General features: G+C 41.5%; 1 protein-coding gene across 6 annotated transcripts in view; it reads right to left on the reverse strand.

Moving 5' to 3' along the window:
- tns2a (tensin 2a) overlaps positions 1-27,359 on the reverse strand; it is a 79,362-nt gene that overhangs the window by 26,930 nt on the left and 25,073 nt on the right. For 5 of the 6 annotated variants that reach the window (XM_054782075.1, XM_054782144.1, XM_054782000.1 and 2 more), the window contains exons 2-4: positions 26,249-26,354; positions 22,534-22,571; positions 397-435 (exon numbers count right to left, since the gene is read on the reverse strand). In XM_054782075.1, coding sequence (XP_054638050.1) covers positions 397-435; positions 22,534-22,571; positions 26,249-26,354 — 183 coding nt within the window. Of the gene's footprint in view, positions 1-396; positions 436-22,533; positions 22,572-26,158; positions 26,355-27,359 lie in introns of all 6 variants that reach the window. The other variant, XM_054782423.1, reaches the window with a different exon arrangement.

Below are 27,359 nucleotides of genomic sequence, written 5' to 3' on the forward strand. Positions count from 1 at the left end.
TGGGACGAGAGTGGGTGTTTGATGTTAAAAAAGGGGTGAAGAAGAGGAGGAAGAGCCAAGAAGCCAAAAGGAGGGGGTGCAGGAAGGAAAGGAGAGTTAATTAAGCAAACAGACTCTCTAATGGATAAACAGTACTACTTCCTACAGCAACATCAACATTTTTTTTCACAACAGGAATCCTGCAGAGCTCGAAAAATGAAACAGCTCAAACTGGACCGGCTGAGGGATCGGCTTCCCAGAAGGAATTCAGTGTGGGGTTGAGGGGGGGGGAGGTTGGACGAAAACTATTTAGCGGTTTTTGGAAAACCATATCTTGTAGCTTGCGACGAGGGGGATCCACAAACGGTTCAACTCGATGAATGCTTTTGAAGAAAATATGAATCAAAAGAGACATACCAGGTCATTGGCGGGAGCTGGGATACATGCTGTGGTCACCTAAAACACACAAGGGAAGCCGCATGTGACTATCAGTCAAACGTATATCCTTTTTATTGGGGACATTGCAATTATTACATGCAAATGCATCCTTACATTTAAAAACACATTAGGAAGAATACAGGTGGTCCTCGGTTTAGGGTGTTCTGTGTTGTTTAGTGGTTACAAACGCTCTCCCATAAATTAATTTAAAACTAGATTGTGATATGTAAAGACTAGACTCCTCCAGAACTAGTTATAGCAAGTGTGGCAGACGAATGAATACGCACTGTGCGGAGTGCATGGGTGCAGTCTGTTACTCGTCTCACAAGTGGATGAGTACAGCGTGTGCCTCATTTGCAGCTAAACTGAGTAAGGATAATAGTCCTTAGTTACTTTTTTGCAACTCATTATGTCTCCCAAGTGTAAGACAGGCTCCTCTGGTGGAAGGGCGCCAAGGAAAAGAAAAGCCATCACCATGGGCGTGAAAATTAACGTCATAAAAACCTCCTGAACTTTTGGTCTTAATCGTTCGACTGTTGCAACCACCATTAAGGGTGACGATCATATCCTTGCACATTTTAAAGGATCTGCTCCTATGAAAGAGACAGTAATAAATAAGCAGTGCAGTGGTCTTATTATTGAGATGGAAAGGTTGCCTGTGCTTTGGCCAGAAGACCAGAATCAACGCTGTATCCCAGTGAGCCTTATGTCGGTTCAGGAGAAGGCCCAAACATTTTCTTATTTGTTCTCTCTACTTCCTCCTCCCAATAAACCAAAGGGATACAAAGGTAAGGAATTGTTGTCTTTTTTTTATTACTGCTTCATAAAATTCTTGTATTTGATTTTTAATACAGTATTTTATATATTTTTCATGTGTTCTGTGTACAGTGTGAGTGATTTAGGAGTTCATTTAGGTACAGTATAAGTAGGTTTGGGCGTCATTTGAATTTGAACGATTCCAGTTCTGACTCGGAATCCTCGTTTCGATTCCAGTTCCTAACGATTCTCGATTCCGATGCTTTTAAAAGGCAGGGTCATAAAAGTTTGCATGGTTTAAATGAGGACGCTAACCAGAGTTCTTTTTGGATGAAATGTCGGAACTTTTCAATGAATTGTTTAATGATATGAACTTTTTATCAACTTTACTATGAATTTCTTACAGGGTTGTTTTCAACCAGTATATAAATATCAAATCATTCAACTGGAATATAAATGTTTCTTTTTACTATATAAAAGTTTCTTTTTACAGGAGTACACTTTCACAAAAATGTTTACTTTTGAAAAACAGTATACTTTGTTTGCTGCCTCAGTGTTGGTGTATGCTATTTTTTTATGACACCCTTATTTTGTTACCACAAGTAAACAGGAGTGCTCTTATTCTGAAGACCAGAAGTGTGTTGTGTGAGTTCAGAAGGTCCCTTGACTGCTAACTGTGGCAGACTGTGCGAATGATAAACTTGCGTAACTGTAACTCCCATCTTTTTTTAAATTGTATTTTGTTTCTCCAGTCATGCAATAGCAAATGAGCCATAGTCCGCAGATGGCACCTGGGCCACACTTTGGGCACCCCTACTTTCGTAGCTCTTCGTCGGGGTTGGGCTAGTGGCGTCGGCTCTATGAGCTTGTTGTGGTTATGGCTTGTTGGTGTTACGACAGTCAGTTCTAACGAGCAGTGTTTTGAAACGCTGAAATGTCGCTGAAATGAACCCTGTATGAAGTAACGTTACCACCGTAATAAACTGCCACACATTGGACAGTAGTCATCATTAAGAGGAAGCTAGCCATCCACACAGCTAACGTTATGTTAGTCAGATACATTAACCTTAATCTCACTGATTTGCACTACAATCATTTAACCTCGGATCTTCCGCTGTCGCACTGTCGCATTTGGGAGGAGATGATGCAACATTTAAGATGCGCTGTTGTGGTATGTAAGTGCCATATTACAACAGATACACGTCACAGTGTTCAAATTGCTGTTAAGTCACATTTTCTGTCTGTTCTTAAATTTTGTTTTCCTTTTCGTTCATTGCCTTGTCCGCCTTCAAACCTCTGCTTCTTCGTCCTTGCGTGGGTGACGTAAGCATGTTGGTGACGTAAGCGATTCCCCGAGGCAGAAAAAAATCGAACTATTTAAGGAATCGTTGCACCCCTAATGACAGCAGATAAGTATAACATGGTTTCCTCTCTTCCATGCATGCTAATGTGCCAAATCCCCTGTGTGTCCTTTGTGTGCAGGGAGAAGTTTGTGGATTAAAGTTCAAAGGACCAATTCAAAACTTTCCATAATGGTGTTAAAGTTGCTGCCATTCCCAGAAGTTTGTTGTTCCTTTATTTTTGATTAAAGTGCAAAGGAACTATCCAGAATTACCACGATGGCATTGAAGACATCATTCCCATTCCCAATTACTTCTGTAAGACTGGGTTTTTTGGCGCTGACCACCACCAAAGTGGACGGTAAAAATATGGCAGCTGTCAGTAATTACTTGCGAGAGAAGCGATCACATTAAGCAAATGACACATTAACTACGAACACGGATGCAAGCATGCCGTGGATTTGACTTTTTGATTATTTTGAGTTGGTTTTTTTTCTATTATAAATGTTTTGGTTCAAATTGAGAACGGCCGAGGAGCAATCGCATTACAGTCATTCTGTGATTAGGCTACTTTGCATATGTGCAAGCATATGGCCGACATCTTCCATTGGTGCCAAAGGAGAGGAGGTCTGCTGAACTGGAGCATGGATCAGTGCATTCACACCAGCCAGACTTGCCCAACTTTAGGTCTGTCAGACGTTTGACAGAAGCGAGCTGTCAATGGGCTCAAAATGTTTGGGACTACCGCTTTAAGAGGTAATGACGGCTACTAAGTGAGAATACAACACAAAACGGCTGATGCTTCCTGTACATGTAAAGCTGGAGGAGGCACGTGTCTGTTAAGGAAGCAAGCGCTTTTGACAGCTGTTTTAACCAAGAAGGTGGCTTATGTAATGGAACACGTGATCACGGCTGTTTTTGGACTGTTTATTTGGACACAGGAAAAGGGTAAGGGCTTGTGTATATCTAATTGTGCATACAAAGGAAGTCACACAGGCCCTGAACTTAGGGGGTGTGCCGTGACCCAGCCCCCCCCCCCCCCCCCACCCCCACCCCCCACGCACCCACACCCACAACACACCACCAGCAAGAAGCTCAGTCGCTTGTTGCTTGCATGTTAACCCCAGGCATCAACAGGAAGGCAGAGGGGCAGATAACGAGCTAAATCCAGAAACAAACCCAGTTGAGATTGTCAAATGGCTCTCTGTCTATGACTCAGCCAGAGAATTGATGCTTTTATATCTCCGCTGGGAAATGAATCTCTGTTCTTGTTCCATGTTGCGGATCCTCTGTGGTTTTCTCATTCCCAGTCTGAACCCAGATTCTGACCATATAACTTGTAGGCTTGGCTCTGATGTCTCTTTATCCCGTCTCCCTGGATCAGGTCTATTTCTTTTACAAGCATGAGAACCATCCAAAAAATCTTGAAGTCCGTTTACGAATCTGCAGCAGCATATGAAAGTAATTTGCTGTGATACAGTGTGCTCCAGCATCTTCTTTCTGTCATCCAACAGCATTGCTACCATTCAACGCCTGACTCTCATTAACAGGAAATGTATTACTTTTCTCTTCTACTTCTCTATTGGTCCCGCTTCTGGTCTTTGAGAGTGAAAAGATGTCAGACACAACGCAGATGTGATTAAAAGTCACGTCAGTTGCAGTTACTATGACGTATGAAGTGTTAAGGCAGGTGCCTCCGTCGCCAAAGTGCTTGCTCATGTGAGGTTCTGTTGGTTTTCTAATGTGTGCGGAGCGGGGTTCTAGACCTGCTCCTTTGTAAACAGGGATGTCCTGATTCGCTCTTCAGGATCGGGATGGGCTGCCGATCCGCTGTATTTTGAAGATCGGATATCGGCTTCCACCACGAGATAGGGCCGAGCCGGGTGCCGTATAACTTTTGTTATACACTCCAATATGGTAGGTGCCATAAGGCCCGTCAAAGCTGGTTGAAACTTTTGTTAAAAAAAAAAAAAGTCATTCGCGGATACGAACACAAGCCGACTTGTCTATATTTTCATGTATTTTGCCTTGTAGTTGCTCCATTAGTACAGTATTTATACTGCTACATGCTTGACCAGTAGAGGGCACTGTGACACTGCTAATGGGACCAACAGGAGAGAAAGAAGGGGAGAGAGGAAGGCTAAGAGTTGCATGATACAACCCGGACAGAGCGTGTGATTAAAGTTTATGAAGAGTTAATAGGCCTGCTTAATTCTACATCACCCACAGAACACTACCTCTTTTAGAAGAGTCTAACGACGACAATGGTTTTTACTTTTTTCAATAACTCCTCCTCCACCACTACCACCAACGACGTATGCTCGACCACTCCTCTTCAAAGGTAAATAACATTTATCATTACGTATTATTATATCACTTTTATTATTGTTTTTTTCATTAATTACCCTCGTTTAATATTACTACTGCATCCAAACTCATATTTACATACATACGCATATACAGTATGTACATATGTATACACGTACATGTAGTACCTACATAATTGGTAATATTACCTTTTCTCCGACTTACGAACAAATTGACTTGCGAACAGTCGTCTGGAACCAATTGTGTTCGTAAGTTGGAGACCTCATGTACAGTGTTCCCTAGCTGTATCGCCTTTCGCGGATTCGCTATTTCCCGGAATTTTTTTTTTTTGCTTTTTTTATTACAGCGTATGAACGCTGTTACAGGCCGAGCCTGGCCCTTTAAGAAGAATTGCATTGTGGGAAGTTGAGTGTCTCCCCCTTCCCTCTCGTCTTGCTGCACCACCCATTGTTTTCTGCCCCCTGATTGGCTGTAGACCACTGTCAATCAATCTCCTTTGTGCCGCCCTGTCTTCTGTGTCATCGCTAGCTTGCTTGCTAGCTTGTAAATGAATCTTCTGTTTGAAGGAGGAGGACTGCAACAGGAGGAGTACTGCAGCAATATGTTTTAACAACGATACAAAAACGCTACAGTACAGCAGTACTGCGCCAGGCCGAAATGGCACGGTCACAGGAGTGACATACGTGTGAGTGACTTAATAATTTCTTGTGTCCGACCTGTAGATTGATGATTCCAATTCAAACGAAGGTTTGAACTTTTTTGAGTTAAAGAAGAGAAAAATGTGAGAAAATGTTATTGCCTGTCTGAGAAAAGTGTATAGTGTGTGGTGAGGGGTTTTACAGCATTAAAACATATATAATAATTGTAAAAAAAAAGTTGACTACTTCCCGGATTTCTATGTCTATTTTTGCGAACCTATCCCCCGCAATAAACGAGGGAACACTGCATTCTAAATCACACCACAAATTGATCTATAACAATGTCAAACTACCCTAAAAGTGTCCTACCCTCAAAGTATTTTGCAAGCCCATTTTTTCCAATTATATCTTTTATTGGATGGACTTTTATTGGATGTTTTATTGGATAAGGGACCTGACTCACAGAGGTTTGTTACAAAAGCCAAACAATATTGTTGGTCATGCTGTGTAACAAAAAAGTTAATTCAGCAATACTTTGGTTGCATTATTTTTAATGCTTTGAAGAGCTATTTTTATAACCATAATCAATTCCACAAATTCATGTTTGTAACAGTAAGCTTATTATTAAAAAAAAGAAGAAAAAAAACGGTACCGGAGCGAATCGGATCAGCAAGACAACAAAAAAAAAAATCGGATCTGATCAGAAGCCAAAAAATGTTGATCGGGACATCCCTATTTGTAAATTCTGTATGTTGTGAATTGGTGCTATATAAATAAAACTAACTCGACTCCTACCACCTGTGGGGTCACTTACACATATTGTAAATGCAAATGCTCCAGTGAACACTTCCATTCCATTAACCGTACAGTCTCTTATAGTTAGGAGGTGCCAATTAGCACCGGGTCAAAAAAACATGGCTGTAGGCAACCTCCTAATGGTGTTTTTTTGTTTTAATGAACTCCACAAGATGGCAGCAGCGGTATTTGAAGTACTATGAGCGGTCAGCTCATAATACCATTGCAACTGTGGGAGTAAAACCTCATGCACATTACACGTATACTGTCGTACTGTTCGTAGTACTGTTTACAATGAACTCACCAATGTTATTAATGTTGGCTGAACAATTTGCTCTTTACCACTCTTACATGAGGAGCATGGGTAGGACTTAGCAACTAACTGCCCGTAAGCCATTGACCATTTGTCTAATACTTAAACTTTGATATCTGTTTTACATGTATGCTAGCATGTCTCCCAAAGCATTTTGAGCATTAACCATAATGGGCGTCACAAATGTTATTTTCACATAACTGTATTTGACGGACATATCCAAACTAATTGTACTGTAATTTGTTTACAAGATGTACTTGACTTTCTGCACCCCCCCAAATCTTATCTACTATTCTCAGTAACCATCCATTTCCTCTTATTCCTATTTGTCGTCCCGTCTTTTAATTTCCCTTCTGTTGCAAGTTCCTTCAGTCGTCGCCTTTGCCCTTCCCTCTAATTAGTCGCTTTTCACACACTCCAGTCGCCAAGATTCACCGTCCACAACTGGCATTCCAGACACATCCCTCCGAATCATGTCCACATCCAGTCATTATAGTAGCTGCAGAATAGTTGCAGAAATCCAAGTGGCTTCTTACAAGATGAAAACATTTCTCCTCCCTCAGCCAGGACTGGAAGGAGTCCACATGGATACAGTTCAAAATGTTTCAAGTTTCTAGTTGTTATGACTACAGCTATCCAATGCATACCCTGCAGCATGAATCGGGCTACACTTGGGTCAGGATTTACCAGTGGCACCCTTGATTCACCTTTTGTACTGCCTTTTGGAGAGAGCCAGAAACTCTAATGTTCCTCTCCCTGGGTGCCCAGTGAAAGGGCCGACAAGAGGGTGGCTGCGAAACCACAACAAAAACACCACACCAGATTCCAGTTCCTCAAGCCAATGCTTACGCAGAAACTTCCTGCCAGTAGACCTCCGCCCATCTCTTTGTACGCCTCACTCTTAGTTTGAGCAGTGAACTGAGGTTTATAGTTTCTTCAAATTTCAAATTTGTTATCAATTTATCCTTTATGTGCCCAACTTTTTTCCGACATCTTCCCCTCCCTACACTTTTCCTCTTTTCTCAGAACCTCCCAATCACCTTCCTGGAGTCCAATACTTCCTCCTTTTTCCTCTAATCGGGACCGACAAAAACCCTCATTGTTTACTTCCTCTAGGCTTTCAGCTTTAGGTCTAGTACAGTGGAACCCATTAAGTCCACATCTCTCGAATTTGCTGACTCATGTCAACATACTGTAAGTGTCTGTCCACATAAATGCAAATAACCAATCCTTGCACATTTACTTGTGACTTTCGCCAGAGACATGAAAATGAGAGATAATAAAGGATTTTTGAACCTACAGCAGTTTGTTGCCATTGTTTTCCTCCATTTGGGTGCATTTTGTTAGTTGTGGAGATGAGGATGAAAGAACGGCTTTGTTTGTTTGTTTTTATTGATTTTGACATAACCACAAAACTTCTCTTGCAAAAACACGCAAGCGATAATGATGGTCAAAACTGAATACATTTTCATAGAAATGACCCCTCTGAGTCTCAAATTTTATGGTCAACAAAAGCGGTTGAATACATATGTCGACTAAATATGCTAAATATGCCCATCACACACAATCCTTATGTAAGACATGAACGCACGTCTGTGTCTTTCTGTGTTCTAAAGATATAAAAACAGCTAAAAAGAGGCAGCTAATTCATGAACGTAATGGGACACACCTATTCCACCTACAACTATTCCACCTCCAAAGCCTACTATTAAAACACCTCCAAAAACCTCCAACAATGTTTTATCGTTTTATATACACACTGTGACCATGTAGTAACAGGCACGTTCATGATAGCATTTAATACTTGACTATAGGAGTGTTATTTCATGTCTACAGGGCTTTAATAATGTTAAAAACCGAATTTAGAAAGTCAAAAACAGGTTTTCTATACTCTTAACTATGAAAATATTCAATTTATTAACATTGAATCCTTTATTGTGGAAATTAATTTATTGCAGTCAGGTCTGGAACAAATTAACCGCTATAAAGGAGGGATGATGGTATTAGCAATTTGCTTAGTTTTTTTGTTTTTTTTTTACTAAGAAAATATTTATTGTGTTGTGACTTGAGTTGCAGGATTAGCCAAAATATACTTCATTGAGAAAGGCATTTTATTTATTAGGTATTTCGAAAGAATTCAGTTATTTTCCATATGTTCCACTTTTGTGTTGTACTTTATGGTTTAAAAATGACTGTTTTGACCTACCTTTTTTTTTTTTCTCTTTTCAAAAAAGACATTTCAAAACAGCACATTTTAGAGCTGTAATTATAATACAGTTAAACCATGAAACCGTGATATTTATTACAGCATTATCATACCGTCAGAATCTCATATCCGCTCATGCCTCGTTGTGACATGAGCTAATAAACACAAAAGTACCTTTAGAGTCATGCTCTACACTAAAGTGATTATTACGATGACAATGACCACTATAATTCAGCATCCAGTGATATTCACTTTGCCCTACTCTCAAATTCTGTCTCCCATTACCCTTTCTTCGGCCCTGTGTCCTCTTCCTCTCTGTCCATTTGTTTTTCTCCCTCCTCCTTCTCCTCTTCTTCACAAAGCTCTTTGATCCGGCAAATCCAGATGGAGCATAGCTAATGGATACTATGCACCGGTCTTTCCTCTCAGTGCACGCTTCAAGGGGGATGGCAAAGTGGTGAGGTAATGGCCCCGCTATGTTTGCAGTGTGTCAAACTATTTTTTAGTACACATGCACGTCGGCATTTAACATCACGTGGGGGATGATTTTGGACGCAAGTTAAGGTTGAATTATGGTGTAATAACTATGTTTTTGTTGGGTATTAATGAGCAGCAACTGAAAAAATGGCAGTACATCAAAGGGTTCCTGCCTTAAATATATTTATATGTATCTTGAGCACTCCAACACCAGCTAAATAAAACCAGTCCTTGGCCGATGGAAACCATGTAGTCGTCCCTCGTTATATCATGGTCTGAATATCACTCCCTCACTGTATTGCGTTTTTTCCGAAAGTAATTAATTAATAAATAATCACAGTTTTGTGGTTGACTATGGCCAATTATTAGTCCAAAAATATTGAAAGACAAGTCATATGTAGTGTTCTGGTCGCTAGGCGTCAGTAATGTTACATTGATGAGACATGGCATTATATTACTTCACCGTCACACTGCATGTGATAAGCCATGGCAGGTTTGACATGATAGCGTGAAAAAGGTTCTCCCATTCTGTTTTCTGTTAGGTTTTTGTCTACTTACTGCGTCCTTTTTCCCCACTGCGTTTCAAACCCTTTCTTAAGTTTAGAATAAGTAAATTGCAGAGGCTAAATAGTTAGCTCGGTAGCTTGGTATGCTAGTGACAGCCGTCTCTTACAGTATATCCAGCCAGTGATTCCATAGCCTGCAACATGTGGTGTAAAAGTATAATATGAAAGTAAAGGTAACTATGGGCTCTAATAATGTTAAAACACGTACTTAGAAAGTCATGCTGTAACTACAAAAATATTCTGTTTATTAATATTGAATCCTACTTTGCAGAAATTCACTTTTAACTTTTAACCGTGCTAAATGAGGAACGTCTATGTCACAATTTTTTTCATTAGCAATAAAAACTGTTTTGCAGCAAAAAATGCACGAAACACGAAACAATTGTATTGTTGTACGTCTCCAATACATTGTGTGTACTAAAGCACGTGTTTGGAAGGACACTTCTGGCAGCAAATGGAGATTCTTGTTAGAAACATGTTGTTACAAAACATGTTTTCAATGGTTGTTTGGTGACATGCTATTTAACAAGATAATTATTAAAAAGTCAAAATTGTCAAACGTGGAAACACAGGGTTGACTGGAGTTACAAGTAAGTACTTATGTCCTTTGCGCAAAGCTACATGAATCCTCTATCCTCAAATTTGGCATGAACATTAGCACACAACAGTCATATTGATTTTGTTCTCTTCTTCGCCAACGACTAAGCAGTATTACTATGTTAACTATTATTGAGGATTTCGGAAAGAAAAGTTCCTTTGCAAAGAATAAAGCAGCGGATGTCTCAGTAAAAATTCCTGTTGCGTTTACAGCAAGTAACATTTGAGTTACTACTCCGGCAAATTGACTGGTCCTCAACAGGTCCCCGTCACAGTCACTGCTTTGATGGGCCCGCCTTAGGCCTAATAGCCTCCCCATTCCTTCAACTCCTTGGGGAAGGCCAATCAAAGCACACTGATGAAAGCTGCACCAAATCAGCAGTGAGAGCCCAGGCTGGCCGTGACCACCCGCGGGCTTTCATCAACGGCATCATCATGACGAGGGGATTTGTGTTGAAAAACAGATGTGACAGCACACATGACAGACAACAGACACTGCAGATGTAACCTAACACAGAGATTACAAGAGATTATCCAAATAACACTCACTGGCGGCTGCCATCCTTGCCACATACAACACCAATAGTAGACGTTAATGCCACCATTCAACTAACCATTGAGTTTCCTATCATTGCTGGGTGCGTGATCTACAAAAGCAAATAACCGCCGGGGTCTCTGATTAGTGCCAGGTCCAAAAAGCATTAACAGCTGTAGCTGTAGGCAACCTGCTAATGTAGTTTTTTATTAAGTCCACGAGGTGGCAGTAGTTGCATTTGAAGTATCACCACTGTTTACAGCAGATCCCCCACCTATTTCGATTTGTATTTACGGCTTTAAATTGTATAGTAGATTGTATCATAGTTTGTTTTTCTATGATAACTAAATTTTTTGACATGAAGTTATATGACATCCCCATCAGCAGTGTAGTGCATCAACAGTGACTTAGCCCCCACTTGGTTCCGTGAGCTGAATTCTGGTCGGATTTCAGTGAAGAGGAATGTAGTTCCGGTTAGTTGCTGGAGAGTCAATTAAGTATAGTTTGGCTTCCCAAAACAATATGTGTTCGTAAAGAGTAATACATTTGCATCACAAAAATGCCTCCTCAAAAAAATCAGACCTCACAAATCGCTCTGCGTTACTTTTCTCTTTCGTCATATCACTGCGCACTGTCGCCTGTCCATTGTTGTGCGTAGCGCCACAGCCATCTTCATCACATACACAAGAATGGACAGGCGACAATGCACAGTCATACAACAAAGGACAAAAGTAACGCTTTGTGAATTGTGAGGTCTGGTTTTTTAGAAGAGGCATTTTTGTCATGCAAATGTATTACTGTTTTAAACACATATTGTTTTGACAAGCCGAACTCTTTACTTAAGTGACCGGTTCACCGGACCAAGTTGGGGGTAAGTCACTGTCGATGGGGATCGACACTGCTGATGGGGATGTCATAAAACCTCAAGTCAAAAAATCCGAACTACCCCTTTAAATATAAAGTGCCTGGATGGCACTATCTGCAGAGGGCTGCAGCTATGAATCCAGCAGAGGGCTCACAAGTCCATTCACTCAATATTTTCCAGCAGGAAAAGGCTTCGACGAGACGTGATGTTGTGTAACTTCACGTTTTGTAAATACGATACTGTAAACTATATCCCTATAATTGTTTCTTAATGTGTTAAACACTTAAAATGTGTTTCACAACTGCGAGAGACATATTTTTTGAGGGGGCCAGACAGGAAGAAACGTCAGGGGTTTCTGAGTTGAGTTTTAGCTTGGGGTGGGTTATGGCCTCAACAAGAGCCCGTGTTAGGGATTATTGTGCCCCTTGAGACATAATTCAAACCTGCAATAAAAGCCTGCTGTTCCAGCAATCTAGTGTGGTGCTTGTGTGTCATGTTACAGTAACAGTAACATTACTGACACCTAGTGACCAAAGTCTTTCAATGTGTTTTCTGAATGCCTTATATTTGCATTTTAGTTTATTAAGCCATTTTTACTCAGTGGTGCCTTGGTTAACGTCATTAATCTGCTCCAGAAAGTCTGACTCAAACCAAAGCAATGTTTCCCATAGAAAAATAATGTAAATCCAATTATTCCGTTCCGGCCCCCCCAAAACGTCAACACAAAACACATTTTATAGACGATAAACATAGTTTTACATGCAGAAAATGATGCAAAAATAATTACAAATGACAAATGAATGGACAACTGAACATTTAACATCACTTTTACCTAGTTTTGTTGGGAAAAACCCCCCACAAAACCATCAAGTAACAAAATAACACAAAATAAAACATTATTCTGCTATATAAATATATAAAACTAATTATCAACGTTCTAGAACCAACAAAACATATACCTTGCCGTTTAATATAGAAAATGAAAAAAAAAAAAAAAAAAAGAACAACCGTTGCTGTCAGTGACATCGCGTAAGTACGCCGGTAAGGATACATGTGCTATATTTGACTCTCTGCCGTGAACATGCTACGGTAAGTTGAATGCATGTTTTGTTGTTGGAATAAGAAATTAGTGTTACGGATGTAAAATGAGAAAGGCAGAAACACAGTGTCACCCTCGACGCGCCACCGAGTTGATAGACTGTTACGCTGAAACCGGAGATGTGTATGCATGTGTGTGTGCATCGCAGCCAATGACGGAGCCACCTCTGAGCCAACGACGGTCTTCTCTTGAAAGGGATAGTTCGTAATGCAAATGTATTACTCTTTCGAACACATGTTGTTTTGAGCAGCCGAACTCTTTAGTTCAGTAGCCACAGAAACTGACCGGAACTACTGGGCTCACGGTGGGGGGTATGTCACTGTTGCTGGACTACATTGCTGATGCGGATGATATACAACTTCATGTCATAAAATCCAAACTATCCCTTTAAGCCGTAACATTCAGAGGTCTCGCACCCTTGTCTCAGTATGGTCCATCGCCTTTCTCTTTTGTGCAGTTCATGTATTTTATTACATCGTGTATCGTTAGCGCAGCAAATCTGATAAAAGCAAACACCGTTGCTCTAAAATGGCGCCCACGGCCCACAATGCATTGCACGACCACGTGCAAGTTTCACAAGATTTCGTCTTCGGCACGTGATCTAAGATGGCGGCATAAACATCACATATTTTGCCAACAAACGGACGAACGCAAGCCAAGGTTTGTTCACCGAAAAACACGCTAACGCACAGACATTGGCTGAGGTATGCTTAATTTAGACCGTATTCAACCACTAAACAGCATGTTTCAATAATTAATATATTTCTGAAAAACTGTGAAGTGGTGAGGGATTATTTTATATTCATTTTATATTTGTTAATAAATGGCCACATAGTTAATGAGAGCTGTTTTGCCTTCCACTTTCTCATGCTCTCCAAGTCATTATTAAAGTTAAAATATTAACTTACACATCAAGACATTTCAGAAATAACAGCCTCTCTCCAGTTATCGTTTACTTCTGTCCTCTTTACGTTTAAGGCAAATAAATGCCCCGGCTAATTAAATGGTAAAAAACAAGAGGACAACATAACCTCCTTGGCAGAGGTAATGACACCAGTGCACATAGTTTCCAAGACAATGCAAATAATTCCCAGCTGTGCCTTTAAGTTTAGATGAACCTGATAGTGAAAACAGTTGCTCTCTCATTTGCAGGACTTTATGGCAGCATTGCGAATGACCTGGCCTCCCCTTCAAAGCGCACCTCGCATGACTAACAAGCATGTCAAGGTAGACTCCTTGAGAAAAGAGCGCCACAGAACAACACAGAAGGACTTCAAGGCCATGGCTAAGCAAAACCAACACCTATGGATGAAGAACTTAGGACCAGGACTTAGAAGAACCCATATTGGTGCTTTCCTACATGTGAGGCCAGCAAACAAAGACTTTTTCTCACTGCTCTGCATGTTTAGCTCTTGTTCCCACACTATCCTTTGGTTACGTTTGGTGTCCAAGCAGCTGAGAGGAAGGCCGAAACACACTATGGGTCACACGGGTCCCTGAGGTGGAGCTTTTAGGGCCCTAGCGGAATGTAATGCGTTATGGAGCCGGGGGTCAGCGCACACATAAACAGATATATGCCCATATGTGTATGCAGATGGAGGTCCCTAAAACAAGAATGCACACATGTTCCTGCTTGCACACGGGTGTTCATAAGCCGCGCGTGCATGTGGAAGGCCACACACATACACACACACACACACAAAGCACACTGATGAGAACACCAGCGTTCCCATACATGCAGCGTCACCCTTGGAAAACAAGGACTCACAAATAAGCATGGTTTAAATAAACAAAACAGGAAGGCAAGAGCTGGGATCAACAATGCAAGCACTCTGTGAAGTAACCAACTTTGTCAGTCCTCCCTCCCTCCACTGCATTTCTGCAATTGATCCTTCAGATAACAACATTCAGACACCCACACTTCCCAAAAAGCACCACACACACTTGTGGCGGCTTGTCTCCCTGTGATGCTTTGTTTTTAATTCTTTCTGCAAATGCATTTTTAAAATGACATAATATTAATGATGTAAATGGATACCTTCCACATTTCAACCAATACGGTACAGATGCCTGGTACCTCGTAATTGGTATCGGTACACAACGGTACCAATTCTCAGTACTTTTACGTGTATTTATGTGGTAATAAATTAGATTTTTTTAATGATACAATTTCTCAATTATTCTATTTAACATTTACAGTATTTGTCTATATATAAACTCCGACAAGTACATCAAAACAACATCCAACAGTTTGTATTGTAATATCTCAAATATTTCACAAATTTATTCAATATGAATATGATTGCTTAACAGCAATGTTTTTTGTGTGTTAAAGCAATTCAATTAAAATCATATTAATTTAAGTATTTATGTTGTTGGTCACTGCAAACACACGTCATTCTCTTTTCTGTGCGTTTTAAAGATATAAAAACAGATGAAAAGAGACACCTCATTACTGCATGTAATGGGGCACACCTATGCCACCTACAAATACCGCTATTAAAACACCTCCAAAGACCTCCAACAAGGTTTTATGGTTTGATATGCATGCTGTAACCATGTAGTAACAGGTACATTCATGATAACATGTAATACTTAAAATATTTTGCTGTATTTTGGTCCTTTTAAGCATTACCGGAACTTTCTTCGTGGGTGCATAGCAACCTAGAAACACGCCTACACCCAGCACTAACTTTTCCAAAGTCCACAATAAAAACACAGCAGCAGTAGCAGCAGCAGGTGTGGTGTGGTAAGGTATCAATACGCCAGTGAGGTAGTTCCATCGGCATAACAATGTTGCTGTAGCTTGGTTAATATGCAAGTCACATTATATGTAAATGGCACTTTTTGGAGTTCTTTTTTTTAGAAGGCTTTATAGGCGGAATATGTGTTTCCCATTACATCCATTCTTAGCTAAGTCTTTTAAGCTGTTTTTATATCTTTAGAACACACAGAAAAGAGAAAGTCATATGTGTTCATGTCTCACATAAGGACTGTGGATGATGGGCAAAATTCCAAAAAAGTGGGCAAAATTCCAAAAAAGTGCAGTTTTCCTTTTAAGCGTGTGCCGACTGCAACCGGACGTGACTCACGTCACGTGCAACCCAGAAACCGCCTACTCTTCTTCACAAGGATGCATTTTGGCACCGAAACATGGTACCGTTTGATTTTAGGTGAATCGGTACACGGTAGAACCGACGTAATATAGTCGCTTCCTATAAAAGTACCGAATTCGGTACCTATCCCTATGTAAAACTGACTTCACTGCTGACAGTTCCCAGTTCATGGCAGGCTTGAGCCTTATTAGTTTCTGGTTTATTCCTCCACATCCTAACCAGTTTTCTGTCAACTTAAAGCAACAGTTTGGGTCTTCTTCCAGACAAAGCGTTGACACATCCAATGAGTTCAAACACATGGCAAGAATCCTGAACAGAAAACCCTACTTTTCTAATGGAGCAATTGTTACAATCTGGGTCTAACATTCATATATTCATATATGGATGTGGACTTTTTCATGTAGCTAAAAAAAGGGTCTGTTTTCAATTAGAGTGCAACACTTTTTGTACAAAATCCTTACAAATTCACATGCAAACAAAGGCTGTGAACAAACCCACACACATGGAGTTGGCAAAGTTAGTGGTCATGCACACAAAATCTCTTGAAAATCACAACCCCCCCCCCACCCCCCTTACCACACCCCAACCACCCACCCACCCACCCGCCCGCCCACCACACACACACACACACACACACATACACACACACACACACACACACACAGACACACACACACACTCTCAAAACATGTCAGCCTATCTTTGCAATTACCAGAGCTGTCTGTGATAAAGTCTAATGTCTCTGCCGGCTAATCATCAGCAGAAACCGACATTAAATCCCTGATGCCTTACATTTGGATTGTGTTTTTTTAAATGACTCACTACAATGACTGCAGGAAATTGTGGTGTGGGGCTTTACTTGGGGATTCTGGGGTGCAAGTTATGCCACAACTGTACTGTAAAGAATCCCAAGCCTGCTTGCTGTACAGTGAAATGCGGGAAGGAGATTTTTTTTTATGGGATTTGTTGACAGTTAAATTACCAAGATTTCCCTCATAAAGTAAAATGTCTCTCATGTGTTTAAACAGCAAGAAGGGCAAAGAGTCACTAATTACATCATAGCAGAGGTATGATATGACCAGGACAGGAAGTCCAGTTGCATGAGAGCGGACTATGTTGGCTCAGCTGCATGATGAGAAAACTCAAGACTTAAAGGAAAACTGCACTTTTTGGGGGGAATTTAGTCCATCACCCACAATCCTTACGTGAAAGATGACCACACATGTCTTCTCTTTTCTGTGTGTTCTAAGCCCTAAAAAAACCCCTAAAAAAAACGCCAACAATGTTCTATTTACATAACTGACCTATATGTAAACCAGGCTACAGTGACATTGATATTGTAGCAGCTAACACAAAGAACTATTTTTCTAGCGGAGTTGTGCAGCTCCTCACGCCACTACCAAGCACTGTTCAAAACAATGCGAAAGCACACCAATCTGTACTGACTAGGAAACAAAAACAAGCATATGAACCACTACGAATAGACAACCAAAATATATGTAAAGTATTAGCCCACATTCCATGTTTTGTTTATACACGGCTTGATGGACTGGGTTGGATATCATGTGCTATGTGCTTGATGTATCACAATCAATATCATGGTAACTTACTCCATGAATAGTTGTCCGTCTGGTCCAGCTGGTCTGGAATGTATTTTCCAGTGTATTTTGGGTAGTTGTAAAATGTTTCTATCACTGCAGGGTTTGTTAGCACTAACAATTTAATCTCTTGGACCAATGTCCTCCTCGCCATACACACAAAACCTTTCTATGGATGGTAACACTGTATGTCACACTCCATTTCTGTCCGTATGGCTTGGCAAGCTCCACATTTACACCAAGTCATGCCGGTGTAATGACTTAGCCCCATCTGCTACCTTCAAAGTTTCACTCTCTTCTTGCAGGCTCAGCATCTAAAACCTGTAGCTCATCTCAGTATAGTCAGGCTCAAAAAGATAAGGTTCTGGATCCTCATTTGTCCAAAAGTAGTCATCGGCGGCGGCTCTCACAAAGACTGCCATGATTAGTAGTAACAAACAAACACGCGCTTGACACGCTGCTGCTGTTGACAGAAGTAGAACTCGATGTGAAGTCAATGTGCCCGAGAAAGAAGTTCTGGTAATGTTTAAAATGATCAAAATACATCAAAATACAAGTGTTGCATGTTATCATGAATGTACCTGTACCTGTTCATGGTCACAGCATGTATATAAAACGACAAGATGTTGTTGGAGGTTTTTTAGAGGGCTTTATAGTCAAAATAGGTGTGTCCCATGCCATGCATTGTTTGCTCCCTCTAACTGCTACCTGTTTTTCTCTTTAGAACGCACAGAAAAGGGAAAGACGTGTGCTCATGTTTCACATTAGGATTGTAAGTCACAAAAAAGTGCAGTTTGCCTTTAAGTTTTCTATTTTCTGAGTCCATAGCTTCATCACTTCCTCACCAGCCTCTGCTTCACAGCTCTGTAGGCAAGGGTCAGGGCACTGTTTCCTGAACTCTCTTGCTGCTAGAATGTGTTTAACTTCACAGAAGACGACTGGAACCGCAAGTAACTAAATAACAGGGTTCTACAGTACATCAGAGGGATTATATTGCTTTTTCGCACTTCTTCTCTGCACTGTTCTTTTTTTATATCGTATTCATATCATGTCATTTTTTAATATATATTATTATTATTCCTGTCACAAACACACCAGTGACCCGGAGAGATGCAGATGTAAAAGGTTGTCAGCAAATTAGCAAACAACAGAAGATAAATTATAATGCTCATAATGGTGATCAAAGAAAGAGTCATCAAATAACTGTCCAGCAGATAAAGATGATATCTAGGACGATATTTATTGTAATCTACCCGTTGTTACATAACTGATACTGAACATGCAATTTTTTGTTTTTTGTCTCAAAATATATTTTCCAAAAACACATCTTGAAAAAGAGGGATCGTCTTATATTCAGGGTTGTCTTATATTCTGGTCAATTCAGTAATACAAAAAAGTCAAAAAAGTAATATACAAAATAATAATAATAAATCTGTCTCTTCATCCCTACACTGACCACATAAACAGCCTAGTGGATCACATAAATGGCATTATGAGGCGGCCATGATTGAGGACTATAAACTCTGCCTAGCAATCAGAGGCCAAGCAAACACGTGATATGACCATGAAAAAGAATGTGGCTACCCCTGCAAGATAGCCACAATTTTACTGGACTTTTATCATCAATGGTCTGCGCGATTCAAAGCATTTCATTTCAAATATTTGCACTTTGAGACACTAAAATGCTGTTGTCAGTGAACATCCAAAACGATCCATTACAAATTGTTACAGTATTTAAACGCCGCCTTAGATAATGCAATGACGCATGCAATGCCACACATAACTGCAACATCCCAGCTGATGTAATTTGCATTGTCTGATAGGGCATCTATGATTGAGCCCTATGACCTCTGCCTAGCAACAAGTTGCCATGAAAACATGAGGTATGGTCCATTAAAAAAGAATGTGGCTGCTCTTGCAAGATAGGTACAATTTATAATAAGCTTTATAATGGATGTCTATGTGATTCATAACATTTTGTTTAAAATATTTGCACTGCCAGATACCAAAATGCTGCTATCATAGCAGGCAACAACTGGAACAATGACTTCAAAATTCTGATATGTAGACAGCTCCTTAGATAATGTAATAACGCATGGTGGAAGCAACACATAATTTGCAATGTCTTATGGGGCAGTTATGAACTCTGCTAATCAATGAGTTGTCATGCAAACATGTGATATGACCATCACACAAGAATGCATAAAAGTGAACAACAAAAGCAATACGTTATGTAAAGGTGTTATGTAAAAGCTTCAGAAATGCAGGCGATGCCTGGTCAAAGCTACACGACGCCATCATCATAAAGTGCCTTGTGTTCATCTGTCATGTGTTGTTAGAAACTACGCTGAGTTGCATTAATGAGGATGTTTTCTTTTTACCTCCTTGCCATAAACTCCAGAGTCACTCAGTGAGCACGTGGCTCCAACTGGAAACTTAAGAGGCAGTCACTGATGAAGTTTGAAGATGAAGTCGGGCCTGCGGAAATCCCCCCTCTTGACTAATTACACAGACGAGCCAGTCAAACTTGTCAAAAGGTTGCATTTCACAAAATTTAATCCTTCCTTCTCCCACTGTTCCTCTCCTCTCCTCTACCCTACCCTCATTGTCTTCTTCCAAACTTCTCTCCACGTCTTTGCCCCCCAGGCCCCCGTGCAGCAGGCCAACTTTCCACTCAGGATCAAGATAAGAAGGCACTGTTCTCAGGGAGAGAAACATGACCAAAAATAAAGTTTATGACTCTTGTATAGATATGAACCAGCTGTTAATGTATTGGGCAAAGAGTTGTTTGAGTTTGTTTTTGCGAGATGAGAATGCAAGGTTTTGGTTATAAACCGATCCAGGATGTACAAGTGACAGACATCCAGATGTGTCCAAACATTATAACGTGTCAAATTGGAATGAAGTGCGAGACAGGAAAGACACTTGCAGCAGCTGTTTAACCACATCCACACTCATGATAAGTCTTTATCTACACTAAGTAAATACAAGTAGAGTTTGTATTTCACCCTCTTCCTAGGTTCAAGATGGACCTAACAGGCGCTGCGCCCCGCCACATCCGACGCCACTCCCTTCCTCAGCTTCCAGTTGTGATGGATATCACCCAGCAACATGAAGAACGACTAGACTTCAGCCTAGTTACGAAAAATCCTGAACTGTTTTGTACTGATTTTATTTGTGTGTTTGCATGCTAAAATGACCACCACTCTAAAGCAAGTACACTAGGTCCCCAACACAATTGGTTCCAGATGACCGTTCGCAAGTCGATTTGTTCGTAAGTCCAACAAAAGGTAATTTACCAATTACTGTATATAGGTACTACATGTACGTGTATACATATGTACATACTGTATATGCGTATGTACAGTATGTAAATATGGATGGTTTGGATGCAGTAGTAATATTAAACGATGATAATTAATGAAAAAAACAATAATAAAAATGATATAATAATACGTAATGATAAATGTTATTTACCTTTGAAGAGGAGTGGTCGAACATACGTCGTTGGTGGTAGTGGTGGAGGAGGAGTTATTGAAAAAAGGACAAATCGTCGTCGTCATTAGACTCTTCTAAAAGAGGTAGTGTTCTATGGGTGGTGTAGAATTAAGCAGGCATAATAACGTATAATTAACGTATAATTAACGTACATATAAACTTTAATCAAACGCTCTGTCCGGGTTGCATCGTACAGCTACAACTTAGCTTTTCTTCACTTCTCCTCCCCCCAGTCTTCCTCTACCTGTTGCTCCCATTCGCAGTTCACAGTGCCCTCTACTGGTCAAGCATGTCGCAGTATAAACATGGATACAAGGCAAAATACATGAAAATATAGACCAGTCAGCTTGCGTTCGTATCGCCGAATGTTCGCAAGTCGGATGTTCGTAAGTTGGGGACCTAGTGTATTCACCCAAATATGTCTGAAAAAGCCCAGTTGTCTTATGCAGTCTAAAGATTTGTACATGCAAAACAACAGGTGGTACCAAAGGACTTCTCCCTAACCAAGTCAGAGCTTTTCTTCCTGTCGCACCAGTGACCTGGACAGATGTAACCACCAACAGAGACCCCCTTGAGAAAAACACAGGTCATCCTATATTCAGGGTTGCCTTGGTGGTGTTACAGTATAGTCATAGTCTGGTCTAATACACCTACAACATTACAAGTGTCTTGCTGAGGAAATTGAAGCTGAAAATGATGGAGTGGCCAAGTACAGTATGTCTCCTCCAGATCTGAACCCAATCGACCCAAGCGGAAGATGGAAGAGCGCAAGTTGTCAAACATTCACCAGCTGTACCAGTGATGTCATCATGGAGGAGTGGAAGAGGATTCATGTAGTATCCTGTGCAGCTCTGGTGCTCACACTAAATATTCCCACCAAGAACACACTTTGGGCATGTTCACTGTGAAGTGTACTTAATTGTGTTGCCAGTGATTTAGACAATAATAGCTGTGTGTTGACTCATTTTCAGTAGATAGTAAATCTGTACTACTATACAAGCTGTACACTGACTCCTAAAAGACTGATATCTTGCCACAGCTGTATATATCCACAAATGTTTGACATTGCCCTTGTCTCCTACAACTTTGTCCTTCCATGACTACCAGCCTCTTGTCCACTCCAAGCATGGCTGGAATCCGCCCCTCTGCATCCCTCTGTCTATTCATTATAGCATCCCTCCATCAATGAGCCTTTCACACAGGCAGCTCTTTCTGAGGAATGCAACAGGGCGGCTACCACATTAGCACACGTCTCCAGACTTCTACACCCACTGTGTTATATTTTTAACACTTTCACTGTGCAAATAATGCATCAACTGTTACACATTTTACCTATCAAGTCCTAAAACAACCTGGCCAACTTCATATGAATCAATGAACCAGTCTTACCTTGGCTTCGCACTTTCTGTGAGTGGCAGTCTTGCATACTAAAACAAAAAAAGACACAAAAACACAAAAATTAGCATAATCACACACTTTATATCTAGACTTTAGCCCAAGGAAACAAGTTTTGTAATGTATTTATTTTATTTTATTTATTTATTTATTTTTATTTATATTGTAATAAAGATGAAAAGTAATTGTCAATGGCCATTACATTGCTAAAAAAATGTTTGTCTAACTTGTACACACTTGTTTGCGTGTCCCAATGATCCTAGGACCTAAGTTGTCAGGGGCTTTTACGCCCCTGGTAGGGTCACCATGATGAACAGGTCCTAGGGGAGGGACCAGACAAAGAGTGGCTCAGCAGACCCCAATGAAGAGACAAAACTTTGGACCAAGATTTCCCTCGCCCGGATGCGGCTCACCGGGGCCACCCTCTGGAGCCAGGTCTGGAAGGTCATTGGCCTGCACCGATGGGGTCCGGCCAGACACAGCCCGAGGAGGTAACATAGGCCCCCCCGCCTCCCATCACTCGTGTGAGGGGCCAAAGGGGTCGGGTGCAGAGTGAGCTGGGTGGCGGCCGAAGGCGGGAGCCTTGGGGCTCCGATCCTTGGTTGCAGAAGCTACTGTAGCTCTTGGTACATGGAAGGTCACCTTTCTGGTGAGGAAGGAGCCTGAGCTGGTGCGTGAGGTGGAGAAGTTCCGGCTAGATATAGTCGGACTCACCTAAACGCATAGCAAGGGCTCTAGAACCAGTCCTCTTGAGAGGTGTTGGTCTTTATTTCAGTGAGAGTCGACGGGCAGGGGTGGCAATTCTTGTTGTCCCCCGGCTCAGGGCCTGTACGTCGGAGTTTAACCCGGTGAACGAGAGGTTAGTTTCCCTTCGCCTTTGGGTGGGGTCATGGGTCCTGACTGTTGTTTGTGCTTATGCGCCAAACAGCAGTTCAGAATACCCGCCCTTTTTGGAGTCCTTAGAGGGAGTACTGGAGAGTGCTTCCCCGAGGGATTCCCTTGTTCTGCTGGAGGATCTCAATGCTCACATTGGCAGCGACAGTGAGACCTGGAGAGGTGTGATTGGGAGGAACGGCCCCCCTGATCTGAACCCAAGCTTCGTTTTGTTTTTGGACTTCTGTGCTCATCACAGATTGTCTATAACAAACACCATGTTCAAGCATAAGGGTGTTAATATGTGCATGACTGATCAAAGCTGTGGCCATAAGGTGGTTGGTGCCAGTCGTGGCGATAATCCCAGAACCTGGCCAAGCGGTCTGATGCTCTGGCGGTCACTGAGGCAAAAACTCGGACATGGGAGGAGTTCGGAGAAGCCATGGAGAACGACTTCCGGACTGCTTCAAAGAGATTCTGGACCACCCCCACCTGTCTCAGGAAGGGGAAGTAGTGCATGGTCAACACCGTGTATGGTGGGGATGGTGTGCTGCTAACCTTGACTCGGGATGTTGTGGGCCGGTGGAAGAAATACTTTGAAGACCTCCTAAATCCTACCGACACGTCTTGCAATGAGGAAGCAGTGCCTGGGGACTCCACGGTGGGCTCTCCCATCTCTGGGGTTGAGGTTGCCGAGGTGGTTAAAAAACTCCTCGGTGGCAGGGCCCCGGGGATGGATGAGATCCGCCCAGAGTTCTTTAAGGCACTGGATGCTGTGGGCGTGTCTTGGTGGACACGACTCTGCAGCGTCACGTGGACATCGGGGGTGGTGCCTCTGGATTGGCAGACCGGGGTGGTGGGGGACCGGAGGGTGTGTTCCGAATATCATGGGATCACACTTCTCAGCCTTGCTGGTGAGGTTTATTCAGGGGTTCTGGTGAGGAGGATCCGCCGGATAGCTGAATCTCGGATTCACGAGGTGCAGTGTGGTTTTCATCCTGGTCGTGGAACTGTGGACAAGCTCTACACTCTCGGTAGGGTCCTTGAGGGTGCCTGGGAGTTTGCCCAACCAGTCTACATGTGTTCTGTGGACTTGGAGAAGCCATTGGACCGTGTTCCTCAAGAATTCTGTGTGGAGTACTCTGGGAATATGGGGTACCGGACCACCTAATTCTCGCAGTTCGTTCCCTTTATGACCGTTGTCAGTTTGGTTCGCAAAAAGTCAGGCCCGTTTCCAGTGACGGTTGGACTCCGCCAGGGCTGCCCTTTGTCACCGATTCTGTTCATCACTTTTATAGACGGAATTTCTAGGCGTAGCCAGAGCATTGAGGGGTTCCGGTTTGCAGGATTGGGTCTCTGCTTTTTGTAGGGGATGTGGTCCTGCTGGCTTCACCGAGCCGTGACCTTCAACTCTCACTGGATCGGTGTGTGAAGCGGCTGGGATGAGAATCAGCATCTCCAACTCCGAGTCCATGGTTCTCGCTCAAAAAAAGGTGGAGTGCCATCTCTGTGTTGGGGATGAGATCCTGCCCCAAGTGGAGGAGTTTAAGTCCCTCGAGGTCTTGTTCACGAGCGATGGAAGGATGGAACGCGAGATCGACAGGCGGATTGGTGCGGCGCCTGCAGTGATGCAGACTCTGCATCAGTCAGTTGTGGTGAAGAGGGAGCTGAGCTGAAAGGCAAAGCTCTCAATTTTCCAGTCTATCTAATGTATGTTCCTACCCTCACCTATGGTCATGAGCTTTGGGTAGTGACGGAAAGGACAAGATCGCGGATACAAGCAGCCGAAGTGAGTTTTCTCCGTAGGGTGGCTGGGCTTTCTCTTACAGATGAGGTGAGAAACACTGTCATCCGGGAGAAGCTTGCAGTAGAACCTCTGCTCCTCCGCATTGAGAGGAGCCAGATGAGGATGCCTGCCGGACGCCTCCCAGGGGAGGTGTTCAGGGCACGTCCAACCGGTAGGAAGACTCGGGGAAGACCCAGGACACGTTGGAGAGACTATGTCTCTCAACTGGCCTGGGAACGTCTCGGGAACCGCCGGGAGGAGCTGGATGAAGTAGCTGGGGAGAGGGAAGTCTGGGCTTCCCTGCTTCGGCTGCTGCCCCGCGACCCGACCTCGGATAAGCAGAAGAAGATGGATGGATGGATGGATAATTTTTAATAATGATGACAGTTGTTTGCCATAAATTATGTATTAACAATAATTATATATTAATAATTGATTTTTACAAATCATAAAAATGCAAGTAATAAAAAGTGATAAAAGTGAGAACTTCTTCCATCATGTTGTTAAATTTCCAAGTATTAGTGCCCTAGAGTTACCCCAATATATGTTTTTTTATTTTTTCATGTATTTATTTTTAACAACCAATTGACTTGTGTTAGTTCAACACAAAAAAATGAGCTGATCCAATATTAAGTATTATTATTATTATTTTTTGTATGAAATCCAACTAAATTCTCTTGTTCTTTTAATAGATGGGCGATCGTTTCTTGATCCATTTGGAGAAAAACTCACAATCAATCATTCACAAAGACACAAAACAATTCACCCATTAATTGTGCTCTTTTTTTGTTAAAAATCACTTCAATGGGTCTCACTTTTCTCTTGGAACGTTCTGAACAGAGCATTTTATCTCAACTGCTTCCACATGCGATTAATCAACAATCAATTCCACACAATGAAGTCAGACTAAAAAGGATGATGCAAGCAGTGATTTGTTCTCACAGTATGACTTTGTCTAACCTTTATGGTGAGGTCATGTTGTCTCATGATGTTCATGCTCACTGTCCCCCGTGATCATGCTTATCGATGAATATGAAGTTGCTTTATTACCTCTGCAGAAGGAGCCTATGTTGTCCACATTCTGGTGACACACGCTGCACTGACGCCTCTTCTTGAAGGTCTTCTCCTTGAAGACGTGAGGCTCCCCCTTCGCTGCCTGATCACACACAAAAAATGGCATGATGTGGCCTCCAAAGGTTGTAACTGCCTTCATCAGAATTTGAAAATAGTGTGTTGCTTTGGTAAAAATTAATATGCCCTACCTAATAATATGCGACGGTGTTGCAGCAAAGCTCATCATTGTTAATGGAGTGCCCGAGGGTGTTGTCTTTCACCAACTTTGCGGCTTCAGCATTTTTTAAGAATATTTTTACATGTTTATATTATATACTGAAAGTCAACCACACAAACTTTTATGGTTACAAGACACTTATTGGAAAAAAATAAGAAAGTAAACTAGATAAAAATACCGTATGTATATATCAAATAAAAATTACATTTTAAATGTTAAATTATATTTTCTTTAAATTATCCATCCATCCATTTTCTATGCCGCTTCTCCTCATCCCAGCTGACTTCGGGCGACAGGCGGGGTACACCTTGGACTGGTCGCCAGCCAATCGCAGGGCACATATAGACAAACAACCATTCACACTCACAGTCATAACTATGGACAATTTAGAGTCGCCAATTAAGCTAACATGCATGTTTTTGGAATGTGGGAGGAAACCGGAGTATAAATTTTAAAAATGTATGACATAAAAATGGAAATGTAAAATCTAAATTCAAGGTATTTCATTTGTTGATTATTAGTCATGAAAAACTAATCATTAAGTGCAATGGGGAAACTAGTGTACTGTATCGCGATATCATAATTATATTTACAATTTAAGAAAAGTTATTTTGGGGAAAAAAATTACAGAAACTGTTACTGACCTCTTGGCTAGGTTACTCTTAATCAATATCTAAATTATATCCAAATCTCAATAGGTCTGATGTGATTACATGAAGGTAATAATATTAATAATTCTTCTAGAGTTAATTACCATTTTCATTCAATTGTTATTTTTTTTAGGTATTCTGATGAGGGCCCCCAAACACTGTAAAGGGTTTTCCACAGTCACCCTTGACTCTTACCTCAGGTTGTGTAACAGTCTTACAG

This window comes from Dunckerocampus dactyliophorus, chromosome 1 (assembly GCF_027744805.1).
Source record: "Dunckerocampus dactyliophorus isolate RoL2022-P2 chromosome 1, RoL_Ddac_1.1, whole genome shotgun sequence".
In the NCBI taxonomy this organism is placed as follows: Eukaryota; Metazoa; Chordata; class Actinopteri; order Syngnathiformes; family Syngnathidae; genus Dunckerocampus; species Dunckerocampus dactyliophorus.